At 64.1% G+C, this 234-nt stretch overlaps 1 protein-coding gene across 1 annotated transcript in view; it reads left to right on the top strand.

Annotated features, from left to right (window-relative positions):
• ADM (adrenomedullin) overlaps positions 1–234 on the top strand; it is a gene marked incomplete at its 3' end in the record, with an annotated part of 1,979 nt that overhangs the window by 1,026 nt on the left and 719 nt on the right. The window contains exon 3 of the mRNA XM_010157283.1: positions 22–162. Coding sequence (XP_010155585.1) covers positions 22–162 — 141 coding nt within the window. The remainder of the gene's footprint in view (positions 1–21; positions 163–234) is intronic.

Here is a 234-nt window from a genome sequence, read left to right as displayed (position 1 = left end):
CTTCCCTTGCGCTCCTTTCAGATGGACGAAATGGGCACTGAGCCGAGCCAAGCGGGACCTGAAGCCTTCGGGCGCGCTCCAAGGGCTGGGGGCAGCCGCCGACGTGCAGCCGCTCATACGGACCCAGGACGTGAAGGAGGATCCCCGGGTCTCGCATCCCAGGTAAATTCCAGCCCCTCCTGGGCTCGGGCACTTGTCCAACGCACTGGAAAGTTTCAGGGTCCCCTCGTTTCC

Source organism: Eurypyga helias, unplaced genomic scaffold (genome assembly GCF_000690775.1).
Source record: "Eurypyga helias isolate BGI_N326 unplaced genomic scaffold, ASM69077v1 scaffold41728, whole genome shotgun sequence".
Lineage (NCBI taxonomy): Eukaryota > Metazoa > Chordata > Aves > Eurypygiformes > Eurypygidae > Eurypyga > Eurypyga helias.
The sequence above is the reverse complement of the archived record's forward strand: the minus strand, read 5'-3'. Positions and strand labels throughout refer to the sequence as shown.